The sequence below is a fragment of the Symsagittifera roscoffensis genome, chromosome 10 (genome assembly GCF_963678635.1).
Source record: "Symsagittifera roscoffensis chromosome 10, txSymRosc1.1, whole genome shotgun sequence".
NCBI classification, from domain to species: domain Eukaryota; kingdom Metazoa; phylum Xenacoelomorpha; order Acoela; family Convolutidae; genus Symsagittifera; species Symsagittifera roscoffensis.
This window is the reverse complement of record NC_087071.1, coordinates 40,248,923-40,276,126: the sequence shown is the minus strand read 5'-3', so window position 1 is coordinate 40,276,126 and position 27,204 is coordinate 40,248,923. Positions and strand designations below refer to the sequence as shown.

At 33.1% G+C, this 27,204-nt stretch overlaps 1 protein-coding gene across 1 annotated transcript; it reads left to right on the top strand.

Annotated features, from left to right (window-relative positions):
* The first annotated feature begins 1,977 nt into the window (after window positions 1-1,977).
* Window positions 1,978-8,829, top strand: LOC134855257 (synaptotagmin 2-like). The gene is made up of 5 exons (XM_063871722.1): window positions 1,978-2,673; window positions 3,246-3,350; window positions 6,204-6,347; window positions 7,509-7,701; window positions 8,079-8,829. The coding sequence occupies exons 1-5, from the start codon at window positions 2,182-2,184 to the stop codon at window positions 8,504-8,506; spliced, it is 1,362 nt and encodes a 453-aa protein (XP_063727792.1). The 5' UTR covers window positions 1,978-2,181; the 3' UTR covers window positions 8,507-8,829.
* Window positions 8,830-27,204: the final 18,375 nt, after the last annotated feature.

The following is a 27,204-nucleotide window of genomic DNA, read 5'->3' as shown; positions in this document are numbered from 1 at the left end:
GTCAAATTAAACTGAACAAAACAATTCTTTAATCCATATTTTACCGCTGGACTTTTTAATTTTACCTGTAAATACAATTGTACATGTTGATGTACATGTTGTGGATTAGTTTTATTTAGTTAGTTACTGTATACGGTAAATTTTGTAATTCTGTATAGTCACCCTGTACATTTGTACATTCTCTTTCAATTGTGGATTCTATGTTGCTTCTGTATATTTACCTTCTGGGTGCAGTTTGAAAAATTCTTCCAATTTCGGAGGGGGAAAAAGGTTGTATATAGAGTTATGTAGTTAGTTTGCAGTTTCATTTTTTTCCCGGTGGGAAATGTTGTGATTTGTTTTTAGTATCTTAAAATGACCTTCGGTATTTTAATTAGTACCTGTTAAACATCTTAGTTACGACCATTGGTCGATATGAACAGAGGTTCAGTTGTCCATTTTAACGATCTTAATTCAACTACTTCCTTTTTACCGTTTTATCCTTTTAGGCTTATCTACATAAATTGTAAATATAGAATCATAGAATTAGAATAATTTATTACCTTGTACAAAAACGTTCAATATAAGAGAGATCGCTTGTTAAAAAAATTTTTTTTTTAAAACAATAATTATTGAAGGATTTTTTAAAATTTGAATTCGTAAGTCCAGTTTTTGCCTAACAACACACCTGTACGCAAGATTGAAGTTTCACAGCAACATTTGTCGCCAGAAAAATGAAAGTATTTGAGAGCCCTCTAACGTATTCAATTTTTAACAAGAATGCTCGTATCAGGGCAAAGCCTTGAATGTTCCGACTTCCTTTTAAGGTTTGTGGAGCAGTACTAACATTAAAAAAACCATTATATAGAACAAAATAAAAAATTTTTTTTCTTAAACTTTGAACTTTTTTTATGAAAATCAACACCCCACACGCCATTTAAAGTACAAAAGGATAGATTTCCTTCCTTGTAACAAATCAGTTATGGCAAATAAGCTTCTTTCAAGCAAATTGGAACGATTTCAAGACGGATTAAATCTCCGCTTAGGCGTTAAAAGCGCTAAATATATCGCGCGTTAATTGTCCGAAATTAGCCAAAATGGCAATCTTTAAACCCCCATAACTTTACGAAAAATGATCACAGGTAAAACATCTTTTCAAATTTGAGCTCATGACAGCAATACTTTTCGAATGAAATAAAAAAAATTCGTCAAAAATTGCAAATTAAAAAGTCGAAATTTGTCTGAAGAAAAAAAACCCACCCCGAGCAAAATATTCCGTCACTTTCCAATCGAAAGTCGAAACAACAAGTCTGCCCCATAACAATTCCAATCTTCTTTTATTTGCTCTGTGAAAACTGGAAACCATTAACAAATTGAAGAAATTTCGCGTAGTTTTTAGTTTTTTTGAATGCAAAAAACATAATTTTGTTCCTTGTGATTCCGTTATCTTTTATTGTACTTTTTTGAAACCTTTTTCAAAATTCTTAGAAGTCAATCTAGCTCTCAAGGAGTTTTTTCTTCTGTCTTACGCGTTTATTGTTTAAAAGCAGTTTCCACAGTTTATATACACCATGTAATTGTTAGTTTTCTTGCGCGTTTTTTTCTTCAGTTTTTTTTTGCACTGTATTTGGTTTTGCTATATCATTTTTGGTTTTGTTTTCACGAGATATTTTTAAATAGTCGCTGTAAAGTAGTAACAAAATGAGGGATGATCAGAAAAAAGGTCAAGTTTCTGAAGCAAACCCTCCTCTCCTGCCTCCTGTTTTTTGACTTGGCATATTTTGAATTGAAACCGATCAATTTTGCTGAGACTTATCAAGTGATTTGCGTCACGGTTTCTGTTGTGATTCTGAGCAAGAACATAAGTAAGAGATTTGGTTTCAAATGTCAAAGCTCTCAAAACTTAATGAAAATGCCTTAGTTTTCAGTTCGTAAATAACAATATAAGTTTGTGATGCAAATCTTTATTCGTCTTTTTATAATACAGCGAAGCTTTCATCTATTCAAAAGCTATGGTTAAAGCAAATATGAACCACGTTAGCGTAGAATACGTTTTTAATTAAAGCAAGGCACATAAACTTTAAAGCTTTTAAACGTTTATATCAAATGAACTCTGCTTGTTTTTAGTCAAACTTAACATCAAAAGTTCTTCTCTGGTATGGTTAAATTTCCAAAAACGTTATCTGTTCCCGTGCCCTAGATATGCAAAAAAGAGCTTTCAAAAGTGGGTCCGATAGTAAACGGAAAAGAACATCTGACAAAAACGGGTTCAAAAATACGAAAAAAAGACAAGATCGAAGTTTAATTTCAGAAGCTCGCGAAACATATCATAATTTCGACAACCTAAATAAACGAAACAAAAACCCAAACGTATCGAAAAGAAACAACAACAACAACAACAACAACAATAATAACAACAATGTGCAAAGCACCATTAGCGGAACAACTTCAGGAACTACGATTGTACCAATAACAACAACATCAACACCAACCTTGGCGCCAAATTCGAATGAAACGGATGGCGGAAACTCGACTCTTGGCGGTCAAAATGAAAACTCGGGTGATTCGGGTCCTTCGCATAGTATCTTTATTTTTGGAGGAATAATAGTAGCCGCTGTGGTTATTCTGCTGGCAGCCATGGGGTTCTTTTTCTTCCGATGGTACAGACAAAGACAACTAAAAAAGACACTACAGGTTTGATTTCGGTTTTCCTATCTCAATACTAACATGCTCTTATAAGTTGTGTTTACACAAGAGCTTTTGATGAAAAAACGTAAGTTCCTGTTTCTTCAATCTGATGTGTTCAATTAAATTTCGAAAATAAGTAAAATACTAAATACCTAAATATTAGTGCGCAATTCATTTAGAATTCTTCTTTAAAAAAATTTGCTTGAATTTTTTTTGAAAGAGGTCGGTTAGTTATGAAAATTTAGAGCCACTCCATTTTTTGCAATTAACAACTGGTCAATGTTTGAATTAAAACAAAGAACATCACGACAAAATGTATACCTAGATCTATATATCGAACTCAATGTAAATCAAATTCAATCACAAAATGGCTTTCCAATCATAGTTGCAATGTAATGAATAAAATTTTCAAAAAACTTCGTTTCGCTAAAAAGCTATTAAAACATCAAAAAGTTCTAACATTTGAATAGTTTTGCTAACCCATCTTCTTTCGATGGAACAATTCGGTGAGATAAACACTGAATATACTTTGAAAAGCAGTTATAGCAAAAAATAAGCAAGTGCTTTTTTGGTTATAGGACAACTATAAGACAAGGATGAAGGGGAAAAAGAGACTGGGCATTGTGGATTACATTCTCAAATACAACTACTTGGAAGCCAAACTGGACATCGAGATCCTGCAGGTAAATTCACAGCTGCAGCTAACATTGACTGTATCAGAAGAACGCGATTATTTGATGCACGAGGCGGCAGATTTTCAAAAAAAAAAATAGGCTCTTTCAAACTCAATTTTCTGTTATTCTCAATTCTTCAGTTAATAGGCCAAATTCTTCCAGAAAAATTTTTTAATGTCAAAAACGCCGTTCTTTGATAGAGTTTGGATGGTTTAATTTGAAAAAAAAAACAGTGTAAATTTGGCGCCCGCTCGCCAATCAAAAATGGCAATTATTGGTTGCTTAAAGCAGTTTTCACAAAGTTTGAAAACTGTGCAGCAAGAGGTCAATATTGGCTCTGCAAAAGAAGCCAAAATTGTGCTTATTCGCTTCTAAAACCTAAGGGACACATGTTTTCAATGTTTTAGGCTTATGTAGCTAGACTCCAGAATCAAATGATTTCTACACAAAAATCTAACAAGAATGCTTGTTTCAGGGCGAAGCTTAGAAAGTTCCGACAACCTGTTATTTTCAAATGACTTTTTCGCTTTGAAAAAAATTCATGAAAGTTTCATGAAAAAAAATTAATCAGAAATTCCCTGTTTTAATTATTTTCTTAAATCATCTTCCACACATTGTGTAAAATACAGAGTGATATACTTTGCATATAGCATTTTTTTCAAAGTTCTATTTCAATTTGCAAGCCTTATTTCAGTTTGAAGCGATTTATAAGACGGATTCAAACTCCGCCTACGCATTATTATCACGATATTTTTCGCGCGTTAAATAGCCCAAACTGGCAAAAACTTTAATCTATACTCCCCCATAAATTTACAAAAAAATTCATAGCTGAAGTACCATTTAAAGTTTACTGCTTTTGAGTTTAAAGCTCAGTTTGAGCTTTTAGGCTAAAAGTTTGACTTTAAATTTGAGTTCATGACAACAATGCTTTTCGTCTGATATAAAAATGCGTCGAAAGTTGCTCGTTAAGAGGTATAAAATTGTCTGGAGGAAAAACCACGCGAGCTCAATTTTTCTGTCACTTTCTTCAGAACAAAATTCAGAACAAAAAACTACTTTTGTTTGTTCTGGAATTCAGCGATAAACCCCATTTTTGCTCTTTTTGTGACTTCTTTTAAAAAAAACCCTCATTTCGCATTAAAATCTCTGAGACTGCTGAAGAAAATGACCAAATTTCTGTGCTCGGGTAGTTTTGTCGTTATTGAGACTAACGATGCGACCGATAAAAACTTTGTCTTCATTAAATGAAAAAATTGCACTGTTCAACTGCTGAATTTACAAAGGAGTTTCACCTAAATTTAAGCAATTTTTAATATATATATCGCTTCACTGAGATCAGTTTGAGTATGAAAAAAGGTGACGATTGAATAGACAAAGACTGGGGTTGATTTGAATCAATTTAGCATCATTCAAAATTCATATTAAATCCCAGCAAAAAATGATCCAAAACTGATTTTGAATCCTTTTTCCGTTTTTTTTTGTTTTTGTTTTTAGTGGAATTGAAACGGATTTATATCAATTTAGACTGATTGTTTTTCAAATCAATTTTTTTTCATCAGTTTTAAGTTTGTGTTGCATTTGCTCACATTTGCTTCGCGTCTGGTAGCAGTATTAAAAATCATCATAACTTTCAAATTTTAAACTATTTTTCTAAATTGGAATGATTTGAAACGCCATTTATGCCTGTATTGATAATATTCTATGATTTCGCTGCATATTTTGAGATCAAAATTTGTTATAAATATATCTACCCTTTTCTTGATTTTTGCACAAACTTTGATTTAATCTGATGGTTTTTCTACAATTTAGTTGCATGTTTTTGAGCTCAAAATCTGACATAAATTAACCAATTTTTTTGATTTTGTACATAGTTTTTTCAATAAAACGATTTGAAATGGAGTTGTTAGACTCCAAAGTTGATCTGCTCAGGTGTCTTTTAAGGAGATTTAATAGAAATTTTGTAAAATTTGGATGGACGTAAGTAAGATTCGTATATATTTTGTGAATAAAAATTCCATCCAAATCAATTTAGTTTGAATTTTTATACACTTAAATCGATTTAAAATTTTTACCAAATGTACATTGTTGTTCGATTTGCATCAAATCAAAATCAATTTAAAATTAAGTTAAATTGGTTCGAAACATTTTTGGCAGGTTTTTGGCTGATTGATCAAAAGCACCATAGCGTGTTTCACACATTCCTGTCCGATTCAAATCCATGACGGTTTGAATTTATTTTGATAAAATGATAGACTTAGGCGACAATTACATTGGAATTCAAACCATTACCAATGTCACCGGGCGTGGAGTCGTAATGGTTGATTAAGATGGTTGTCAATAGAGGAAGTTGTATAAAATTGGAAAAAGGATAAAGTTGAATAAAGTTGGATAAAAAGAAAGACTCCCCCTCTTTTTCTGAATCTTGCTACTAGTTGCAGCATTTAAAAACTTGACATTTTAATGAGAAGGGTTCTGAAAGTAAACTGCAGGATCTACTGTGGTTCTAAAAGGAACGGCAAATCCAGGAATGAAGCTTACGAATCCAAGTTATCGACTTTGAATTAACAATCACTTTCCGACCTTCAGCGTCCGTTTAACGTCGAAGCTTGGTGAATAACGAATCGTATCAATCTATGGTTGTAAAACAAGCCGTACTCTAAGACCTATTCATTATTTTATCAATAATTGCGAATATAATGAATTTGATTACGATTTTGGTTCTGATTATTAAAATGATTAATATGATTATTAGGATTAATTTTATGATAACTATTATTATCGATCATTATTTCGATTTACATGACTACATTTAAAAACTTTTGCTTTTTAGAAATAGTAATTTAAAGAGTGCATGTATTTCAGGTGAAGAATATCACCCTGTCTAACAAGCAGGACGTGGACATGAAGGAGTTCGCCACTTACATGCGGGTGTATCTCGTGCCAGAAATGGACCAGCAGCACGAGACCAAAATAGTCACCAAAACACTCAACCCACAGTTCAACCAGGTGATAAATATATACTGTTTAGGGTCATATCTAAAAGAGACTTTATTGAGGGGAGGGGGTTTCAAAAAGTAATCAACAAAAGTCTGGTTTTCAAAAGTGGATTTTATTTTACGTTGAACAAATGGTTTTTCTAGCTCTCCCGCAAGACTATAAAAAGTCTTATAAAATTATTCACTTTTTTGAGAATTTTGAACTAAAAATTGTTTTTTTTTTTGCGCGAGCTCTCCTTTGAAATTAACCCAAGAGTCTCTCTTTTAAAAAACTTTAGCATTGGTCGCCTAAAATAGAACATCAAGTAAAAGTAGCAAAGGGAAAATGCTTCGGATGATCAGGTCCGAAATTCACCCCTGAGCTTAAACATTAAGCAATATTAGGAAGGGATTGGCAAGTGACTATATAGGTCTCCGCTTTGAGTTGAGAGGTCCGTGGTTCGAGACCCATCAATATCTGAGCTCGTTGCTTGCGAGGACAAGGCAGCCTTGCCCGGTCTAGAAAAAAAAACAACTTGAAAAACTTATATAGGTCGTAGGTGCACAACATAAATAAATTTATGTTTTCCAAAGAGAACTTAACAGTTCGTTTATTGTTCTCTTCATGGTTGAATGTGTTTTTCACCATAAAGTCTCCCACGGAGAACAATTAAACCAACCCCCCCCCCCCCTTACCTCAACCCGACAAAAATAAATTATCGGAACGATTTTACATTTTTCAATTAGACTTTTTAGTTATTATTGAAGGCACAAAATGTTATTGAAATCAAAAATAAGACTTAACTCCTATTGAAAAAAGGTTTAGTTATGGAAGAAAACAAGGTAATTTTTTGACAGCCTAACTTTGTCTTGTTAGATGTTCTGCGATGTGTCCACGATTTGGGCAAAAGAAGGATTCGGTAATTTCTTCAATAACTTTTTCTGACTTTTGGCTTTTTAAAACCAAATTTCGACACAAGAAAGGTCGTTTTTGGACCTATTTTTAACAATCAGAAAGTTGAATATATTTGTCAAAATCAAATCAACCAACTGTACTTTTTTCCGGTTTCCGGGGCTTAATTATGGGGGGGGGGGGGGGAGGGAGGTGTTGCATTTAAAGTATCCCGATTTGGTACTATTTTAAGGTGCTCCTTTTTAGCTGACCATCCCTAAAACGTTTCCTTTGTTTCAGACGTTCAATTTCAAATGTCTGGTCGATGATCTGGACAAATGTAGGATCTTACTCAGACTGTATCAACACCACAAATTCCTCCGAGACATGCCGATAGGGGATGGAATAGTGGAGTTATTGAAGGACGAGTTGAGACTCGGATTCGCCTCTGTTCCTATGTACGCTTACAATCCCGCCTTGGACGATCCCCTAGGTTTGAAAACTTTCACCTTAAATTTTTTGTATCCAACAAAAGTATTGATCTGTCCTTTATATTTGTGTGTTTTGCGGTAAAAGAGGCCTTGAAAAGCTTTCACGCGACATACGATCAAAAATATATGTCGGGTAAAAGTATGAAAGGGGGTTGCGGATTCTTTATTCTTTGAACAGCATGACATATGTATTTGAAAAGCAATAACCGGATTGAATTTGAAAGTCATCCCACCCTAATTCCGCTACTGTAGACGAACCCACAACAGAGCTCAATTTTCTTTTCCTAATAAATAATCGACTCATGGAAATAATGTTTTTTTTTTAAATAAAGTTAAAAGATGCTTCCGATGTTTTTTTGTTTTAACTAAACTGTCATAGGCGAAGTTTGCATGTCTTTGAGATACAACCCGACGACCTCGAAACTAAGTGTCACAATTATCGAATGCAGAAATCTCAAATCTATGGATTGGAATGGAAAAGCGGACCCCTACGTCAAAATTATTTTAAAAATCCGAGACAAAATCATCTACAAAGACAAGACAGCGATCAAAAAATGCACTTTGAACCCATATTTCAACACAATCTTTTCCTTCAAAATCCCACCGACTAAAATTCCTCTTGTAGATTTGTTATTAATTGTAAAAGATTACGACTTGCTTGGATCAAATGACGAAATAGGATCGGTCCGGCTGGGGATCGAACCGGACTCCGAGGCGGCTGAGAGGCAGTGGAACAACATGATTGAGAATTTGAAACGACCTCAAACTGAGTGGCATCATTTAATGCCACAAGAAGATACACTTTAAAGTCTACTGTCAAAATAACCATTCCAAATTTAATAATCAAACCCCCCTCCCCCCAAACAATTTGATCGCCAAAAATCCCAGATATTTAATCGGAATATCAATCAGTTAATAGAAGGTCATACTATTGGTGTAAACTTTAAACAACGGATGAAGCGATTAGGTTATTTTTTTTTCGGAAAATGCTCGGCGAGCTCTCTGAGTAGAAGTCTATTTTATGTACTTGATGTTGATAACCCACACCAAAATTTTTGTCTAGAATTTATTGAATAATTGTACGTCCATTGTCAATATTGTATGTTTACATAGTCTTGTATATAATTCAAGAAAATCAAACTGTTTTTTTTTCTTCGAAGAAATGAAGTGCTATTTACATCTTTAAGAACGCAGGAAACAAAACACACGGGTTGACCTCCATAGATAAAAAAAAAGCATGAAATTCAAAAAAAAACAAAGTCTACTTCTCATTCAACTTTCATACATTTTGCTGAAATGGACTCATCGAATTTTCGAAGAACATTTTTCTTGTTTTGACATATGAGTCAGTGTATCGTCATAATTAACAAAGAATTTTTTTTTGTCTAAAAAATGCTAGTCATTCAATTTCCATATATGGAAATTCTATGACTCGCATTTTTTCAATGGCGACAGCAAAAAATTTTTCTATAAAATTTTGAAATGGCCCCAATTTCTTTTGCTTTTTTTGTACCCGAAACTTGTACTGAAATAAACAATTTCCGAAAAAATTTGCATGCAAAAATTAATTTTTTGCTTGAATAACGTAGTCCTGGATGCACAATAGTTGCATAACTTTTTTTTTTCAAAAACGTTTATTTAGTTTGTATGGCATGTGTTTGTATGCCTCGTTCAACGCATCATCAATTAAAAAATCTCTCTAAAAAGATCATTTTTGAAAATTTTGCCAAAATTTAAAAGTTTGATACTTTCCTTATATTATTTGTGTAAAATAAATCTAAGACAATTCATGACGTTTCCAAATCATTAAAATTGAAGGATGGTCAAACCTGTGATGACTCTACTGGATGGTAAATTTCCAAAAATCAAAAATTTGGTTTATGGAAAAATACTAGTCATACAGTTACGATATATAAAAACTGATTATAGACCTTTCATGTAATTTTCTGTACTCATGGATTTGCATGAAAAGTGCATGATAAGCGATTTTGAACACCTCGGCAAACAATCGAGTTGCTGAGTTGTTCAGAAAAACCGAGACTTTTCAGGTATGACAAAAACTGACGTCACGAGACAAAAAATATTCTACTTTTGGTTTTCAACTTATGGAATTAACGGAAATTGTCATTATGTTTTTACTGGATTTTTTTAGAGTAATTTGAAGGACAGGGATGCAATTTTGACGGATGGTCAAAGAAACTAGTTGAAAAAAAAAGTTGGTTGCCCGCATCGAAGGTTCCGGGTAAAGTTGATTACATAGATAAAACCAGACTGCGATACCCTGAATGTTCTGACTGCCTTTTTCTAGGCCCAACGAGCATTGCTTGCAATAAACAAATTGCAGTTCTTTGAGATTTCTAGATACCCGCACGCCATATAAAATAAGAATGATGAACTTCGCTCCTATTAACGTAGCAATTTCGATAAACAGCCGTCTTCAACCAATTTATATCAATATATAAGACGGGTTTAATTACCGCTTATGCGTTATTAACAAGATATATTAAACGTTAATGTGCCAAATGTGCCAAATTGGCAGCCATCAAACCCTTATAACTGAACGAATAAAAATCACAAGTGAAACATTTTTTAAATCTGAGCTCAAGATATCAAAATCTTTTGGCTGATAAAAAACACAATGCTGTCAAAACCGCTAGTTAAAAAGTCGGAACTTGTCTGGAGAAAAGAGTCACCGCGAGAAAAGTTCGGTCACTTTCTTTGAAAGTCGGAAAAACGATACAAAAAGTTGCCAAAAAAGTTGTCAGTTGATAATGTGATGCCAACTTGGGCAACAAACTCCATTATACTTGAAAACGGATTCTTTCAACATCAACAAAAACGCTTCATGGTCTCTCAAAAACCATTTTTCGGCCATATGAAGGCAATTAAGTTCTTTTTTCTGCATAAATCGCAATAAATTTTCTTTTGGATGTCCGTAAAAATAAGATCGTTTTTACTTTATAAAGGCGTTTAAATCTGTTTTTTTTTCTTTTCGCGACAAACTCTTTTGATAAATGTGATTCACTGATTTGATGAGTTTTTGAATTGCCAAAACATGCAATGTAGCAGGCAGATCGATTTCATTTTGAGCAGATCGATACCCTCAGAGGGTACATAATATGTTAAATAAAATGTCTGAAGATACTTTTGCCAAAAAAATTTTACCGGAAAAAAGTTAATGAAAAAAGCAAACGCAACTTTTAGTACTATCAATTGCATGATTAGCTTTTTTTAGAAAGTTATGAAATAGTGAAAAACCAATTTTTCCATAAATAAAAATGGAACAATAACTCTTCCGAAACAAAAAAAGGATTTTTGTCATAACAAAACCCAGCGTGAAACTGGCAGTTACGAAGATAAGCTAAACTTGGTGATATTAGCAATGTGGGATTGTTAACTTGTTCACACAGAATTATTTACCAATAAAATCTATGAAAACTTTACTTTGAAAGATTTGGTAGTTGAAAAAAGAGGCCTGTATTATATATTCATAGTTATCTTGGCAAACAAAAACAAAAAAATAGTTGTGTTCATCAAAAACAATTTTTGGCTCGAAAACTCAACCTGGACTATATTATAGGCAGAAAATGTCAATTTTTGCATGCAATTTTTTTGTAAAATGTATATTTGAGCACATAAACAAGTTCGCAATTAAAAAAGGGTTTTTAAAATCTCACATCAAAATTATGTGTTTTCTTTAGAAAATTCATTTTTGTTTTACAATTTTCGTATATCAAATTGTTTGATAAGCGTTTTTTTTTTGCTCAGAAACAATTTCTTTTTCAAATCATTTTGCTCTCAAAACCAAAATGCAACCAATTTGCTTTGGTTAAATTTTAAGCTGTCTTAAAAGAACTTTCGAAAAAAAAATTTGACCGAAAAAAAAATGTCACTCACTTTTTGCAGTGAAAACTGTATGATAAGCATGTTTTCCCGTAAATTAAATTGTAAGGTATGCATTTTTCTTGGGGAACGTCATTCAGGGCACTTGAGCACAATTGCATAATTTGAAGTGACTTAGCTGATTAAAACTGTTAAGGCTCTGCTTTCGGATAGTCGTCAAACGTTTCAAGTAATTGATTCAAACCATCGGCTAGGCAATATCTCCCGTTTCAAATAAAATTCTCGTCAAATAATTGTTTCGAATAATCGGCTAGGCAATTTATGTCGTTTCAAATAAATCAATTGTCAAATAAACGTTTTGTATAGACGGCTTGGGAATAACTCTCAATTCAAATAATTATTTTCAACCGTTTCATTTTTCAATCTCTTCAAATTGTGACAATTTTCTTAATTGTTTTTTGTATCGTACTTCAATTTTTCTTCAAATAGTCGCTGTTCAATCGTTCTTTGATCGTTTGCAAATTTTCTTGTCATGTCTTCTTGCTAATGTAGCCTGGTCTGGTAAATACTGATGCGTGTCTTTATTATCATGTCTATTTAACAAACTTATCACGACAATCAGGTTTTTTTGGGACTTGTAGATTCTGAGTTCATCTTCAAAAAAACCCACAAAAAAAACACAGTGATCTGAGAAAAACAGTTTCCTTGTAGAAAACTCACAATTTGTTTTTTAAAAGTTATTTTTGTAAATAAGTCGTCGTTTAAATCAAGGGTAAAGTAAACTTTCTTGTGTTTTTTGAAAGAAGAGGTAATTAAAATAATTTCTGATATACAAAAAATTGGGATCTTTTCTGAGCTAAATTCATTTATTTCAACAGACCTGTTGGTGAATGGGGGAAACTCGAATAAACTTTTGTACTTTTGGCCGGTAACACTAAAGAAAAAATCGAAATGGGTTGCTGTTTTGATTATAGTTGAATCTAATCATTTCCGTATTGAGCAAGAGAATTAATAAAACGCTAGTGTAAAATTGAAATTGCGTGTAAGCCGGGGTTGACTTCCATAGACCAAGAATGCTAATCATACAGTTACAAAACCTTAGTCTATGAAAAAAAAACTAATCATACAAATTTTAAATTTTATACATTTTGCTAAAATGGTGTCATCGACCTTTCAAAGAGCTTTTTTTTCTTGCTTTGGTATAAAAGTTGGTTTTTCGTATCTGGGTGTATCTTTTAAAAAAGAAAAACTTTTTTGACAAAAAATCCTAACCCTATAATTTCCTTCCATATTTGGAAATTGTATGGCTATTATTTTTTTGATGGCTGCACTAAGTTTTGTCTAAGTAATTTTTGAAATAGCCCCGAAAATTAGTTTTTTTTTATTTTACATGCAATTTTTTTTAGTGTGCATAAAGTTTCAAAAACGCTAAAAACTCCTATTTATTCTCTATGACATGTTTTTGCATGCCTTGATCACTTTCTTATAAATTAAAAATTCAAATTTTGAAAATAATCATCAAAATTTGATGATTTCATGTGTAATTTGTGTAAGAAAATTTTTATTTAATTCAGGTCGTTTCCAATGCATTAAAGTGCATTAGGTGATTCTTATTTTGAGAAAACCCTGGTTTTTGTCACTTGTGTTCGGTCACGAACACATTCCAAAAATATTAGGAAATTAAATTTTAAAAATTAGTTTTTTTTTGGTTTATGGGAAAATGCTCGGCATAAAATTTCCATATATATAAAAAATCACAATCATAGACTTTTCATTCGCTTTTCTGTACTTGCGTGTGGAATTGCATGAACAGTGTTTAGTTAGCATTTTTCCACATATGAAAAGTGTAAAAGGTATGAGTAGCGTTTTTAGTCAACCCGGGAGAAAGATATACATGGAGTGCAGCCAGTATTTAGACAGCCGCGTATTCATACTGGTCAGTATTTAGACAAATACTGTATGAACCAATCAGAATCGAGAAAATACATAAATAATCCAAAATAAGTAATAATTATTTATAAATTTCTTCTTTGTCTCGATTCTGATTGGTTGAAACAGTATTTGTCTAAATACTGACCAGTATGAATACGCGGCTGTCTAAATACTGACATGTAACCGATATACATTGAGCTTAAATACCAATTGTTTGATTTATTTTTGTCGAACTCTCAGTCATGTGGAAACAAGGGCCTACTAAAATAGCCCACAAGCAAATTAGACGACCAAAAATGTGGGAATTGATACTCAATATCTTTTTATGAATTAGTCGACATGATTTAGGTCAACCATTTTTTTTATTTGAGTGATATTACACAGAAAAAGAAGAGTGTTTTATTACAGAACCCATCAAAGTTTTTAAACATGAATTTATTGAAAAAAAATAATAAATTGAAAAAACTTGAAATGCATAATTTTACAAATTTGACATTAAAAACTTGATTTGCATTTCGACCAGCGTTTGCTCAGCCAAAAAATAACTCAAGCATGTACTCAGTTTTCACGCAACTTGCACGCAAGTTTTCGCCGAAATGCGCTGACTTTCTTCTAGTAGCCTAATTCGCTTTGAGTTATGACCGAGTTGGTTAACTCATAGAGTAATTTCGGATAGGGTACACCGTCTGCTCGTCACGCTATCTTATTTTCGGCCGGATAGATTCGTGCAACTTCTTAGTCTAATACCGATCCTAATCTTACTCTTATACTATCTAGTCTCAGGTTGTTTAACTAGTCTCTGCTAGGCTCAATAGATCTAGGGTATACTGGTTTATTGCGGCTGCTGAAGTGCTCGGGAGAGTCCAACTAATTTCTAAGTTAAATTCAAATCTCTCTGGTGCTAAAATTACAAATAACTTCAGCACTTACAAATAAGTGGGTTGTTAGTTAGATGGATCATGATTGGTTAATATTAAATACTTTACATTGATAAAATATCTAAATTATCCAATCATAAAATGTAGTTTAGATCAGGTTCCACCCATCCGGGTTTTACAAAGTTTTTTAGAATAGTTCTTCTGCAATTCGAAGGATGGATGATGGAAGTTTGTGTTTGGCGAACATCTTATTTCTTCTGTTTCCTTTTTGTTAAAGAAGTTCCAGGAAGCTGGAGTTAGAGACATAAGACGTTGTGTCTTCTAGTGACAACGACTAAGTCTTCGCAACAAACTCAAATCTGATTTCAGAATGGTTGGCTATGTCAGGTTTTTCTGTTCTGCGTGGAGAACTTCTTTTGTGTCTGATCTAGTTTGGGAATGGCGTGGAGATTGTGCGTGGAGGGGATGCCTGGTTACTCGGATCTGTACGTATACTTGAACATTGAGGTGGTCATTGGTCTAGTTCAATGAAGTCCTTTTCTGCGAAGTCAAGTCGTACTCTAAATCCTTTGAGTTGTGATTGTGAGTGGCATATCGATTGTGGTTGGTCATTCTCTCTCGAGTATAGTGGGGTCGTTTTGTCTTTAGATGTTCGTCCTTGGTGTTGTATTCTGATCTATGTATTGCATAATGTAATTTACATTTTATAAAACATTTATTAGTTTAATATTTTTTAATTATGATTTTAGTTAGTTGTTTTCACAAAAGCTTTTTGTTTTAGTTCGGTTATTTTGAAGAGTTACTCACACTTGAGTAGCTCTTATTAAAAATAGAGGTGTGGTCACAAAGCGTGGATGTAGCGCGGTGGGTTAGGCCGGCTATAGAGCATGCTCAGGAATGGGAGTATGATTTCATGCGGTTTTTGTGAGGGGTCCTGTTATGTGACAACGTTTTATGTTGGGTTTGTTGTGGTTTTTCTTATGTCTTGTTGGTTATGTCCTTTTTCCAAAAAGTAAATTGTTCGTGGTATGGGTTTGTCTTTCGACTTTTTTGTGTTTTATTATTTCTTTCTTAGACTTTATAATAGTCTTCAAAAGAATAAATTATCCAGTTTTAAACTGGGTTAATCCGGTTTGGGTACCGTTGGTTTCCTTTTCTTAGTCATGCTGTTATTCTATGATTTGTGGTATTTAGTAAGCTGCGTTGGTTAGTTTTGTTTAATATATGATTCCTTTCCAACCGGGTTAAAGGAAAGTTTGAAACATGTTATTATATGTTAGAGTTGTTGAGTGTGAAAACTTGAAACTGAAATTCATTATTTTAAACAATTCTTCGTGGGCGAGCTGTGCGAGTGTGGATAGAATTTCTGTGCGAATAAATGAGAATATCAAAAGGTTAGTACTGCAATTGCATTTTATTAATTTACTGCATAGAATTTGGAAATTTACTGCTAGTTATGGGGGAATTTTAAGTTACAAATTTTCATTATAATTAGATTTACTGCTTGTGGGGAAAATTTTAGAAATGAATTTACTGCATTGGTATTAAATTTATAAATCTATAAGTGTAAGAGATTAATAGAGTTTTTGAAATCTGTTTTTCTATTTGTCTTTTGTGGTTTTTGTAGGTGATCGTCAGATGAAGGCTAAAAATCTAAAGAAAACATGAATAAAGTATGGTGAGTTTTTTAATATTTTAATTAGTTAGTAATATTCATTTAATTCATACTTACCTGTTAGTCGTCGGGGAAAAAACCGTGGGGGAAGATGTCGTGAATTAGTTCTGAAGTTGTTAGTAGTTTAGCTAAGATGCGGATGATATTTTTAGTCTGAAGCAGTGGCCAAAGCAATTGGAGTGCCTTGATAGTGGTTAGTTCTTCAGTGCCAACTGCAAACTCATAAGGTGTGTTTTGGATTAGATTATATAATTTGTGATTGAATTTAGTGTTGTGGATGAATTCTAAAATTGGGATTTCTATAGGTTGTACAAACTCGTGCGGGATAAGGAAGGGTCGGGATTCTTCGGCGTTGAAGGTCTTGGTGATGGGACAGAAGATGTACATTTGGGTTATGGGATCATAATTACGAAGAATACCATGGAGGTTAGTGTCTTTAATACAATATGTGAAATTCAGGAAAAATGGTGAAGTGTATTTGGAATTAATGAATTGAAAACGATGGTGTGGTTGTCTAGAGGGTGTGTGTAGGTCAAAGTGATTTTGGATGAAGCGATAATAACTATATGTGTGGGTTTGTTTAGTGCGCAACATAATATCGTGTGAGCAGTGTAAATCTCTTTCGTGTGGTGCAAGGAAATGAAAGGTTAGTGAAAATAGTTGGAAGCGTTCTTTAAAACTTTCGTATGCTTGTGTGTCTGTTAGTGCTTCTGAAATAATGTGATCAAACTTTCGATCGAAGATGTTTAGTGTAAATATATATGGTGTCTTGATGAAAAATTTCTCGGTAATTTGTGGATTAGCGAAGCGATCGTCGTCTAAGAATTGATCTTGGTTAGCTCTGATGATGTTGTGATCATAGTATTCGAGTGTATATTCGTTAGCTCTAGGTGCAGTGTGTGTTTTTAGTGATTTTTTATATCCAACGTAAGTAAATTGTCTAGCGGTTAGTGGTGTAGTGAGTCGATATAGCATGTCCGTATTTCGCTCTATATCGATGTGAGTGTTAGATAAAGGTAAGCAAAGAGGGTTAGTAAAATGATAATATGAGGTCCAAGAGAGAGTGGGCATTAAAACGTATTCATCTACAAAGTTGCGTGTTTCGTTAGTGTCGTGGGGGGTGTTTAAGGTGTATTGTGGGAATGAGGGTAAGGTGATGGCTAAAAATTCTTTTGTGTTAGTATGCTTGGGGTGGTTGATGTATTCACGGGCTGTTCCTGGTTTTGCTGGGAAAGGATGGTTGGGGAACTTTCTTTTAAAAGTGCGGTAAGCTCTATTAGTGTTGAGTGAAGATTCAGTTGATGTGGATGATGGTGCTAATGATTCAGTATAATTTGAAGAGGGTGTAGGGGTAGGGGGGTTGGATGAATTTATTGTGGAGGAGATTTGGTTTATGGTTGGGGTATTAAGGTGGTAGGGTTGTTGTTGAAGGGTAATAAAATTATCTAGCTCTGGGGAGATTCGGGGGGTGTCTGGAGATGATTGGTCAGAATGGTATGAGGAGTAGGTTGGGGTAACTTGGGAAGCATAAGAGGGTGTGGGAGTGATTGGGTCAGGGTTATTGGATAATATGGTTTGAAAAGGGGGTTGAGAAAAATTAGAAGAGTTATGAAAATTATTGGATGGGGATGGTTCTGAGTCGGCAAATTCATCGGGGGTTTCAATATTCGGGTTATTGAGTTGTGAGATGGAATATAAAACTGAGATGTGTGAATTAGTGTCGGAATTCATGCCTGATGTTACATTACTAGGTGAAAAATCGGGTGGCGGAAAAGCAAAAAGTGGTATTATTGGGATTGGAGAGGTAAGATTGGTTGGGTGGGAATTTGATCGGTGTAGTGATCCAAGTTGGCGGCTCATCGTGGGCTAAAAAAATGATTATTTTGAGACTGAAAAGCGGTGGTATGGGGTTGTTCAATAATTTGTTCATAAGTATTATCATCTTGTGACTGGTGTGTCATTATATGTTGGATGGGACTTTGTAATGTGGTGAGTCGAAAATTTGGATTATGTGTGATGGCTAAATTTCGAAAATTTCGTGGGACTAGGGATAGTGGATGGTTATTTGGTAGGGGTGGTAATTGTGGTGCCGTTGGCGTTATGTCTACATTGTTATGTTCTTCGTCGTATGTACTTTGTCGTGTTGCTATTTTTGTGTTATATTCTTTTATTTGTGCGTCTAAAAGAATTTTGTTTATAGATGTAGAAAAGATTCCAAAAAATCCTGCAAAGAGTATGCGTGCTACGCTTGCTTGTCTGTTTACTTGTGTGTGTATAGCACATGTGTTGTAGATTCCTTTTAAAAGTGAGAAAAGAAATCCAATAAAGTTAAACATTGCGTATAAAATAGTCAATTTTTCTAAGATGTAGTAGGGCCATCCTAGAAAATCGAGGATCTCATTTTTGAGTGTAACAAAGCTAAAAATGTTAATTGGTGATATATCTTGGGGACGGTATTTTTCACCGTTTAGATATATATAATCTTTAATGTCTTTAAAATATCCGCTATAGTCTTGCGTGTAGATATCGGCAAATCCTGCGGTTTCCGCAAGTTTGCGTAAATTTTGGTCTATTGATTGTCTTTGTATAGTGTCCATTTGTGTTAATAATTCTTGGAATTGTTGTGTTCTAATGTGATGTTGAATATCTGATTTTGAATAGATTCCTATTGATTGTAAGTCTATATTTGGGTTTCGAGCAATAGCGCGAATGCTTTCTGGTGAAAATTTTTTGAGTGATTGCATTAATGTGGGATATGGAGTGAGAAGATAATATTTATTTTCATCAGGGTTTAGTTGTACTACATTGTGGCTGTTTTCTGATCCACATGGGACTGCGGTATCCCAGAAATAGGTTCTTCGTGAAAGTGTATCCACGAAATGTACTTTATTCTTGTAAAAGATAGGGATTCTTTTATAACATCGTTTATCTTCAAAAACGTATAGTGGTGATGTTTTTTTAGTACAAGTATAAAACCATAAGATGTTTCCTTCATAGTCTAAAAAATTTGATCTATTTCCAGATAATAAGTATCCTGCATAGGGTATTTTTAATACTGCTAGTGCAAGTGATTGTAATATTTGTGTTCGTTCTAATTCGCATAGTTGGTGTAGTGTTTCTAATTCGGAGAGTGACATTTCTTGAAAAATTCGGCTAATTGTATAATCTAGTTTCATATCTAAATGAATATCATAGTGGATATTACCGAAATATGTAGTATTCATTAGTGATAATTCTTGTAAGCGTGTGCTTCTGGTGTCATGGGGTTTTAGATGTCCACCAGGTTGTCCGTTGCTTTTTTCAAAATTAACTGGTATATAGGATGTTCCTTCGTTTAGAGGATGACCTGTGGCATATGGGTCGATTTTTACTTTTCCAGTGGTCATGTCGAATCCTTTTTCGTATTCAACTAATATTTCAGAGTATTGTGTTTTGTGAAGTGGATTCCTGTATTTACATGCAAGTTCTGTTTCTTGGTATATTTGAAAACGTGTCAATTTATTTTCTATATTGTCTATGTTTCTAAAATTAGAACTTAGTTTTCGTGATGGATGGACTTGTTCATATGGAATTGATTGTATAAAATATTTTTCGTGAAATTTTATCATACGAGCGTGTATTTTTGCTACTTGAAATGTTGTACATGTATCTTCGGGGAACCAAACAATTGTTGCTTGTGTTCTCGTTGTAGGGTCGCAATAACCTTGATCATTTTTACAAGGTAATCGGATTCCTTGATAGATCATTGTATTATCTGATAAATCTCGTGTTAGTTGTATTTTTTCGAGTTGTATTTTCCAATCAAAAAACATTATTTCTTGGTATCCTTTATTTTTTGTGTCTGCTTTGCAGTTTGATGGGTTATTTATACCAATGTGTGGTATCCAATGTTTATCGTGTAGGTCATAGGTTAATCGTCCGTGTGCGCCGTTATACGGGTATTTTTCGTCTAGTTTTATATGTCCTTGGTGTCTTTCAAGTTGTGATTGATGTACAGAGTCTGGAAAAACTTGAAAATTAACTAACTTTCTTTGGGAGTTTTTATTTCGTGTGATGTTTAGTCTAAGTAATTCATTTTTACAATCGTCGGGATTGAGATGTAAAAAAGGGTCTATATTACTTTGATAGAATGATTCATGGTCAAGTCGGTTTTTGTTTCCGTTCGAGACTTGTGAACAATGTACTTTCTTTTCGGAAAATGTTGCTGTGAATTTATAACCTGTAACTGTTGTTGCTCGGGCTTTTGAATAGAGTGTTGCTATTACATCTGTGGTTTCTATAGCTTGTGGTTCTGTTTCACATTGTGATACTTGATTTATTGCATATTTATGTAGTGTTTTTTGTTCATTTTCTTCACAATCGTAATGTGTTACTAATAAATCTTGTGGTCCTGTACGAGGAGAAGGGTTTATGTTTTGATTTGAGATTACTAGAAAAAGGAGTTGGAGAAAAATTAATAATTTTAGAATATACATGTGTATGATAATCCTGAGTATGGATTATAAAATGTAATGTAGCCAATTGTGTTTTTGGTATATCTGTCGTATTTGTATATTACTTCAGTAGTTATAAACGGTGGTGGTAGTGATTGAGCTGTTATGTTAGGTGGATTTAATGGGTAGGGATGTTGGGTAATATTATTTAACTTAACTGTGATTTCAAATTTTAATTGTAAACTGTTTTGTTGGAGTATTTGAATATTGTGATCACGGATATCGTTGTGAATATCTTGGCGATATTGTAATCTATTAAGTGCCCAGTTATGAAGGCGGTTACTTTCTTGATGTTGTCCAAATAGTGGTGGAGGTGCTGTAAATGTATTCCAATCTAGTCTTAAAGGAATATTTATTGATGATTGTTCTCGATATCTGGCGTCGAGATTATTTGGAAAATTTAAGTTAAAAGGTGGTGGTGAAATCTGGCTTATTGATGGTGTTGATGGTAGTGATAATGTTTCTGGTAGTGATGAGGATGTTGTTGTATCCGTAGAAATATCTATGGGGTCATTGACTAAATTTGGTTCACCTTGTGTAAATGAATGTGTAGTCCAATATGGAAATCGTGATGTTTGGTTTGTGGGGTTGAAAGGATTTTCACGTATTTGCTCAGATGTTGGTGTTGAACCTAAGTAATCTGATGGTAGGCTTGAGGTGCTACGTTGTGAAAGAAGCGTAGGGGTTTCTGGTAATATGCCAATGGGGTTTTCTGGAGTGTTTTGTGATGGGGATTGAGGTATATCAAAATGAACTCGGGGAGTTTGAAAATTTCTGTTTCGTCGAGGATGTATAATTTGTCTATTTATTTCGACTGTATTTTGGTTTTGACTAGGATTTCTTATTCTACTTAGTTCTTGTGGTAGTGTTGGGTATAGGTTATATGTTGGTTCGCTTAGAGGTGCTTGTCGTTGAACTGGTTCTAGTGGTTCTGATAAACGAGCATGTCGTTCTTCAAAAGTGTATGGATTGTCTTGAAAAGAAATTCGTGTAGATGTTTGAGGATTTTGAGTAATTGAAGGTGGTGTTTGGTTATCTTGGGATGATGTCGGTGAAGACTGACTTTGTGACTTTTGGGTAGCAATTTTTGATAGTTTTTTGAATTATTACTTTAGTGAGAAATTTTGTGTTTATTATAATATTCTTCCAAAAAAAGAATTAGAAGGATTGTTGCTAGGGCAAATGTGAGGATTGCTTTCTTTATACATTTACATATTGTCAAAATGAGGGATGATAAAAATGTTATGAAAATTACAAACAATAAAAAAATATCGGTTCTACTGAAAATTGTTCGTATCATTTAGACAAGTTATATGACTCGTACCTGTGGATGTAATCAAGGGTTTTGGAAAGTTGGAGGAATAGTTCGAGTATAGTGTAGAAAATTAAAAAAATGTTACAAAAAATGATTATGATTATTAGAAAAGATTCAAGTATATCAAAAAGAAATATTATAAAGGTTTCAAGTATTGTAAAAAAATGTTTAAAATTTATGAGTATTTGAGTAACTGATTGAGAGAAGAGCATTTGAGAAATGATCTCTTGGTCGAATATTTTTTGCTGTTTGAGGCGATTTTCAAGTGTGGTCGGATTATTTATTAGTTTTTTGACAAGTGGGTTGAGTTTTGTAAAAAATTGTTGGGGGCAATTTTCATGGTGACTGGGAGGTCGTCTTTTTCTTTATTTTTGTTTGTCAAATGATCCGGGGTATGGTGAGATTTTTATACTTTAGGCTAATTAAAATGTTCATTTTGTTACTTTAGGCTAAGTTAACAAATTTGCTTTGGGGGTATTCGTGGTCTGAGTTGGGGAAATATTGTTGATCTTTGGGTTATTAGATAAGGGAGGGGTACGGTATTATGGTGATATTTATTTTAGTTGTCAAGTTGGAGTGGTTTGCTTATTTTTGACCTCGAGGTCGTAAAGTTATAGTTATAGATGTGCCTGGAGTTCTATATGATTCGTCTAATTGGTCTTAGTTTGAGTTAGAGAAAGTGACGGATTGGATGAATCCTATTGGTTTATTTTGAACTAGAATTATTACGTACTTGTCAGCATGTTATTTTGAAAAATGTAAATGAAAAATGTTTCGAAGGTTTCAAGATAGTGAAGTATAATGTTAAAATTACTTTTGAAATTCCACTTTCTTTAAAATTTTAGATTGGGGGATGAATATTTTATAGTTTTTACGTGGTTGATTTCGGAGTCTTGTTGTTTTTCTATTTTCTGATTTGTCGATTTGTTCTTGGGGTATTATTTGTTCGGTCATTTTTCTATTTTTTCTTTGTTTTGGAGATTCTTTATGGTTTTGTGTATTGATTTTGGTGGCGGTTGGTTTTGTGTTTTGATTTTCGGTGGGGTTATCATTTTGTTCTGTGTTTTTCAGATGTGGTTCATTTTGAATGATTTTTAATCCTGTGAAAGAATATAATTGAGTTAATTCGCGGAGTGCGTATTCTTTTGGGTAATAAGGTAATAGGTTGTTTCGATGTTGAACGATTTCTTTTTTGTTTGAGTCGGTAATTTTATATGTGACATCAGTGGGTTTTGCAATTATTTGGTATGGTCCTTTTCGAAGGGGTTGTAATTTTTTAGAAATTCCTTTTTGAGTATTAAAATTAGGTATTAAAACAAATGTTCCAATTTTTAAATCGGAGGCTGGTGTAAAACGTGAATTGATTTGTTCATTAATGTTTTGTCTTTGTAATAACTTTTTTGTTATTTTTTGATAAATTTCATTGTGTTTTTTATCTCTATTTAGAATCCATTCGGTGTGTGTACCGGAGGCTAGTTTAAGAATTTGTGGGTGATGAAAATGATCTTCATCGTGTGTATGTAAAGGTAGGTTATAACAAATTGAGTCTTTATTTGGTTGACAATAACCTTGTGCGTTTTTATGAGAATTTGCTGTAAACATTATTGGTTTGCGTGGCTTTTGGTTAAAAACCATTTCGTATGGTGACATTCCTAAAGTTGTCGTAATTTGTGAATTATATGCTAAGGGAAATAATTTTACATCTGCTGACCATTCGGTATATTTTGTTTCATTTCCGTTGATGATACATCTAAGATATTCTTGTAATGAACGGTTCATACCTTCGACTAAGCCGTTTGTCCAAGGTGCATGAGATGTACGTGGTTTGTGTTTAATGTTGTATAAATGACATAGTGTGATAATTTCATTATTTATGAATTCTGTACCGTTGTCTGTAACTAAAATTTCTGGTAGTCCGAATTTTGCTATCCAGTGTTCATAGAGTGTTGTGTAAGCGTAATAAGCGTTACAATGTGGTACTGGGTTAAGTGCTACATAATGTGTAAATGCGTCAACAATTACCATAATGTAGGAGTTTCCTTCGGATGAGGGTGAAATTGGTCCTTTGGTATCAAATGAGATACGATGATTAAAGTACAAACTTTGTCCTTTAAAATCTTGTTTTTGTGCTATTTGTTTTTGATTTGGGTAAGGTTTATTTAGTTGACATACTATACAATCATTGCATAGTACTTTTATCCAAATTGGTGCATTTGGGAAGTAAAAATTTTGTATAAAATTTGAATATGTTTTTTCTGATCCAGAGTGTCCTTTAATATTTTGTGTATGTGAAATATTAAAAGCTATAAGAATCAAACTTAAAGGGAGACAGGGAACTGTAGATTCATTCAGGTTATACTCTAAAAGGTCTGTATTTTCGTTAATTGTTGTGTTGTTAAATTTGCGAAAGTATCGGAGGAGTGTTTTGTTTCCTAGAATGGTTGAATCTGCCTTGACAGGTTTAGTTTTATATTTGTGCCATGATTTTAGTTGTCTAATTATCGGGTCAAGATTTTGATATTGTTTCAGTGTTGAAATTGTAATCGTTTCTGTTGGGGGGAGAAAAATGTTTTCGATTTCTAATTTAGATAAGGGTATTGTATCAAGTGGGTCGTGAAGGTCAAAAACTTGATTTATTGTGTATTTTGAATCATTTGTTTGTGGTCCTGATAAATTTATTTTATCAGTTAAATCTTCTTTTTCAATTAGTGGAAAATGGTCTTTCTTAGGCGGGTGTTGTTTTGTTCGTTTTTGTTGGGTGTTATTTTTTATCCATTGAGAATATGGGATTGGTTTGAAAGTTGATGTTCCAAGTAGATCAACTTCATAATGATTATTTTGACAATCTAAATAAAGTGGGAAATGTTGTAAATTATTTATTTGTGATTGTTCAATATCAGTTTTTACTGCATATTTGCATTCCAATCGGGGTGATGTTTCGTTTTCTGCAAGGTAGAATTTTATGTTTTTGGGTATTTCAACTGTTGTTTTTCGTGTAAGTAATTCAGGTGGTGTATTTCGACTTAAGGTGTCTGGTAATGCAAGATTTTTTCCTGCAGTCCAAACTATATGTAAGTTTGGAAATTTCATTAGAATTAGTTGAAATCTGTAAACTCGGTGGTTTGGGTTAGATTTTTGTGTAAAGAGAAAGATGATTGGTTTATGGTCTGTGAATAGAACTGTTGGATGTTTTGATCCAAGTATCAGAAATTCATATTCTGTCAGTGTATATATTATGGCTGTACATTCTCTCATTAGAGTTGAGAGTCGTAGCTCTGCTTGAGTGAATAATCGAGAATTTGCTGATATGAGGTTCATTTTATTTGTACCATTATGTGATTGTAATAGTGCTGCACCGATGCCAAAGTTCGAAGCATCGCACATTGCATAAAATGGTTGATTTGAATCTGGAATTGTGTTTGAAATTTGTTCAGTTAAAAGTTTCTTTATTTCTTCAAATCGTGTTTGATGTTCTGTGTTCCATTCAAAATTATTTTGTTGTCTAAGGATGTTATAAAATGGTCGTAGATATAATTGCATTTTATAAACATATTTACTTAAAAAGTTTAACATTCCAAGAAATTCTTGGATTTTCTTTTTATTTGTTGGTGGTTGAAGTTTTTGAATAGCGTCAATGCGTGATTTCAATGGAGTTATTGTTTTTCTTTCTATATTATGTCCTAAGAATTTAACTCGTGTTAAAAAGAAGTGTGATTTATCGGGGGCGGCCTTCAGATTTTCGTTCTGAAGTATTTGGTGATATTTTTCTAAAACATTGAACATTTCGTCTTTTGTTTGTGATTGCATAAAAACATCGTCTAGATAGGTGATTGCGTTTTTCTTGAGTATTAGTGGTCTAAAAATTTTGCTCATAAAAGCTGAAAATGCTGCTGGTCCTATGGATATTCCATAGAATAAGCGGTTGAATTCATATTGTTGGTTTCCGATAACAAATTGTGTTAAACGTCGTGATTGTTCATCTAGTGGCATTTGATTGTATGCACTATTCATATCGGCGGTTGTAAAGTATTTGCCGTTTATTTTTGTTAAAATAACTTGTATTGGTTCAATGGGCCAATTACATTTTGATTCATCTATAAGTGAATTGAGGTATCTAGCATCGAGAACGATTTTCAATGATTCTCCTTTAGCTAGAATGATAACAGGGTTGATAAATGTGTTGCGTTTTGGTTGTTCTTCTTTATTAACTGGTGATATAATGTTGTATTGTTCTAAAATATCGAGTAATCTGTTCACTTTATCATGTAAGTGAATTGGTACTTTACTTGCTCTCTGTTTTTTGAAAACTGCGTCTGGTTTTAACGGGAGATGTAGTGATGAACTGATTTTTCCAACATCGAATTTTGATGTTGCATAGACTGATGAATATTTAACTAGCTGTTTGGCTAATTTTTCGAATTCGTCTTGTGTTATTTGTGAATGTTGGAAATTAAACATTGTTAAAAATTTCTGTTGATCCTCTGTGTAGTTACTTATGTTGAATGTAGGTTTGAAATATGGAGTTTTTGTGAAATAATCCGTATTTCTGTTTTCGTTACTTATTATATTATTTATAGATAATTCTTCATTAAGAATTGTAGATTGGCAAATATCTAGTAATTGGAGTATATTATTTACGCGATAGGCTTTTTCGTGTATGGGTGATATTGTAGCGTTGGTTTCACAATATCCTAAAAGTCCTAAAGGTAATGTTACTTGGTAAGGTGTGTTGTTATAGACCTGTAAGGAAATGATATCGGAATTCGAATTTTTCAAATATTTTATGGATGAGATTGTGATTTTGAAAAATTTGTGAATAGGTTTGAATTCAAATTCTGACATATAAAATTTTTGTTTGTTTTGTTCTTTATCATATTGGTGAACTTGTTTGATTGAAAAATTATAGATATTTCCTGATAGTGGTTTTAGGTGTTTTCTTTGTTGGTTAAATATCGGGTAGAATTTTGAAAAGAATGGTGGTTGTTTATTTAATCTTTGAAAAAATGTTAAGGATGTTTCTTTTGTTTTTGTATATTTATCTTTGATCAATATTTTACTATTTAGTATGTTAATTGTTGGTATATACTTCGAAATAAATGGTATTCCAATGATATTATATTTAATGTCAGTGATATGGAATATTTGTTTAAATGGCTTATTTAAAATTTTGCTTTGTTCCATTGTTCTGGTGGGGAGGAGAAATAATTGGATTTTTCCGTAGTTTATCAATGTTGATCCTTGTGCTGTTGCTAGTTTGCTGGAGGTTTCAAGAGGTGTTAGCTTTGGGTGTAAATTTTTTATTTCATTCCATGTGGGGATGTTTATTATGTTTGATTCTGCTCCTGAATCAATTAAAAAATCTATTTCAA

Bases quoted from the DNA above. Each gene is read 5' to 3' on its own strand.
- LOC134855257 (XM_063871722.1), top strand. From the start codon at position 2,182: ATGCAAAAAAGAGCTTTCAAAAGTGGGTCCGATAGTAAACGGAAAAGA. The intron at 2,674-3,245 runs GTTTGATTTCGG...TTTTGGTTATAG, and splicing joins AACTAAAAAAGACACTACAG to GACAACTATAAGACAAGGAT. The intron at 3,351-6,203 runs GTAAATTCACAG...CATGTATTTCAG, and splicing joins TGGACATCGAGATCCTGCAG to GTGAAGAATATCACCCTGTC.